This window comes from Lissotriton vulgaris, unplaced genomic scaffold, assembly GCF_964263255.1.
Source record: "Lissotriton vulgaris unplaced genomic scaffold, aLisVul1.2 SCAFFOLD_5200, whole genome shotgun sequence".
Taxonomy (NCBI): Eukaryota; Metazoa; Chordata; class Amphibia; order Caudata; family Salamandridae; genus Lissotriton; species Lissotriton vulgaris.
In genome coordinates, this window is record NW_028247526.1 from 1 (window position 1) to 2,987 (window position 2,987).

General features: G+C 51.9%; 1 protein-coding gene across 1 annotated transcript; it reads right to left on the bottom strand.

Moving 5' to 3' along the window:
- Positions 1-3: 3 nt before the first annotated feature.
- Positions 4-1,818, bottom strand: LOC147665154 (uncharacterized; the record flags this gene model as incomplete). The annotated part of the gene is made up of 1 exon (XM_086949728.1): positions 4-1,818. A coding segment is annotated over exon 1 (1,815 nt), but the record flags the coding sequence as incomplete, so codon positions are not given.
- Between the last annotated feature and the right edge of the window lie 1,169 nt (positions 1,819-2,987).

The window sequence follows — 2,987 nt, forward strand, 5'->3', positions numbered from 1 at the left end:
CTCCTCCTCCTCCTCACTAGCTTTTGCTAACATGTCTGCCTCTTCCTCACCAGTCCCAGTCAAAAGGTCTTCCTGCTGCTCCTCATTATTGTCTACTAAGATCTGTGTCTCATTCTCTTTTGCTAAATATTTAGTTCCATATTTACTCTGCTTTCCAAATCTCAAAATGAAGTCCTGTCTATTTTGCGCATGCGTTTCCATGGAACGACAAAATCTTGCTAAAAATTCATGATTTGCATAATCCCCCATAAGCAAATCACCAGCAGACTTCTCTCTGATTTCATGTATGGCTTTTTCTGCACTAGATAGGTCTTTGAAGAAAACAAGGGCACTGCCACTTGAGGAATCACACAATACTTTTTTCAAAGTTCCAAACTGACAAAAATGACGAACTAAATATACAGGTGTGAAATTGGTCTTACTAAGACCATAGACAAAAATGCAGTTTGAAGAAAAACTATCCCCAAACTTTTCCTTGAGCATACTCCGGGAAAGGAAGTGTCCATTCAATTCACTAATGGCCTTATTAACACTGTCTTCGTCTTTAAACTGCACAACACCATAGTTGTAAAGCCCGGGTAATTTTTGAACCTCAGTATAAAATATCTTCCCAAAAATATTGAAGCAACGCAAGAGGTCATCCTGAGAAACACTCTTACTCAAATTGCTAATATACAGTGTCCCTGATCCCTTCTCTGCAAAAAAAACACTGTTTACGACAGCTGTGAACGATTTAATTTTTTTGTATGGCCACACAGTGACATAAATTTGCTTGTTAAAGAGACTTGTCCCTTGGGTTCCTGATAAAGCACTGTCACGATCCTTTGCAAACTTGTAAAACACCATGGCACTACGTTGCTCTTTCTGTCCGTTGACCTGAATTGAAGTAATCTCTCCAAACTCTCCAAACAAGTCCTGAAGAGCTTGTTGAATGTTGTTTATTGAACAGTGTGGAGGGAAAGGTTCAACTTTTAGAGAATGCTTCCGCTGCAGATTTCTTTTAAGTGCTTTTCTTTCCTGTTTCTGTTTCCGTTTATTGGCTTTCAAGGGTATCAACAGCCGAGATGTACCTGTTGTGTCTCTCCTGGGGCTTGTCTCTGTGGGAGGGAGGCCTCTGCTCATTTCAGTGGGAGAGTGATGAGGGCTACACCCTGCAGGAGCACTGTCTCGCTTGCGACTCTCCCCTGAGGAAGAGCAGTCTTGCTTGTGGCTCATCCCTGCGGGAGAGCGGTCACACCTGCCACTCATCCCTGCGGGAGAGCGGTCGCGCTTGCCACTCATCTCTGCGGGAGAATTGTCTCGGATGTGTCTCATCCCTGTGGGAGAGCACTCTCTGCTGCGACTGGTGCCTGCAGGAGATTGGTTTCTGCTATGGCCCACACTCATGGGAGGGCATTCCCAACCCTGCCCTGGTCCTCCAGACTTGTATCCCTGGTTCTGGTTTGGGGATGAGATATACATCCTGACCTGGTGCACCAGAGGCATCTGCAAACCCACCCCTGGGTCTATGTCATTGTGGCCCCCTGGCTGTGGTAGACCTAGCCCTGCCCCACTGACACGCTGAGGGCTGAGCTCCAGCTCGGTGTTGTACGGGGCACCCGTCCCCGTGCCCATGCCCATGCCTTGGCTGTAGGGTCCTCCTGGATGTTGGGGGCTCAGAGGGGCACCCGTGTGCATGCCCATGCCTTGGCTGTAGGGTCCTCCTGGATGTTGGGGGCTCAGAGGGGCCCCCGTGTGCATGCCCATGCCTTGGCTGTAGGGTCCTCCTGGATGTTGGGGGCCCAGGCCAGGCCCCGGTGCCCCCAGCTGGGGCCCCATCCCCGCGTGTCCACTGTAGACTCTACCATGATGTTTGGTCTCTGGGGCTCGGGGCCCGGGTCCCAGGACCTGCTGAGGCCACCAGCCGGGCTCACTGCTGCTCGGGCCCCCGGGGGGGTGCAGGCCGGGCCCTGGGAGGTGCAGGCCCAGCCCTAGGCCTCTGCTGCCGGGGCCCCCGTGGGGGTGCAGGCCCAGCCCCGGGCCTCTGCTGCCGGGGGCCCCGGGGGGGTGCAGGCCCAGCCCCGGACCTCCACCGAACGAGGCCCCCGCCTGGGGGGTGAGCAGGCCCCGCGGGGGGTTGTGCTGCCCCCACGGCTGCTGCAGGCCCGGCCCCGGGGCTCTCCCTCCTCCCCGAGCGGGACCGGCAAAGAACTCCATGTCCGAGCCGCAGCCGCACCGGCGGCTCGTGACCCCCAGCGGCGCCGGTACCGAGCTCCAACGGAAAGAGAAACAGACGCAGGACTACGCGGTACCCTGACGCGGGCGGAGTCCGTCTTCAGTGTCTACCGGCTCTTCATAGGGTCTAATGTCCGTCTTCTGTGTCTATCGGCTCTTCATTAGAGTCTATAGTCCGTCTTCAGTGTCTACCGGTTCTTCATAGGGTCTAATGTCCGTCTTCTGTGTCTATCGGCTCTTCATTAGAGTCTATAGTCCGTCTTCAGTTTCTACCGGTTCTTCATAGGGTCTAATGTCCGTCTTCTGTGTCTATCGGCTCTTCATTAGAGTCTATCGTCCGTCTTCAGTGTCTACCGGTTCTTCATAGGGTCTAATGTCCGTCTTCTGTGTCTACCGGCTCTTCATTGGATTCTATAGTCCTTCTTCAGTGTCTAGATCTGCCGTCCATGTCTGAGGGCGTTTCGTGGATTACAAATAAAACAAGCATTGGCAAGGCCAATAGGTCTCTGCCATAGCTGCCGAGGTTTCAGATAGCCATGTGACATTTTCATAATTTTTGTGTAATTATGAGTGACATTTCAATGACCATGAGTGACACTTTCTCTCGAGCAAAACGTATCACTGAAGATGAGGGAAATATAAAAAGATCAGAATTTAACGTACTTGAACAACGAGAAAAAAAAGATGATTTTAAAGCTGCTGCAAAGCACCTGATATTGAAGGGCACTAATCTAGTGGCATTGCAATCTGGTTGTACTGTTAAACTGGGCTGG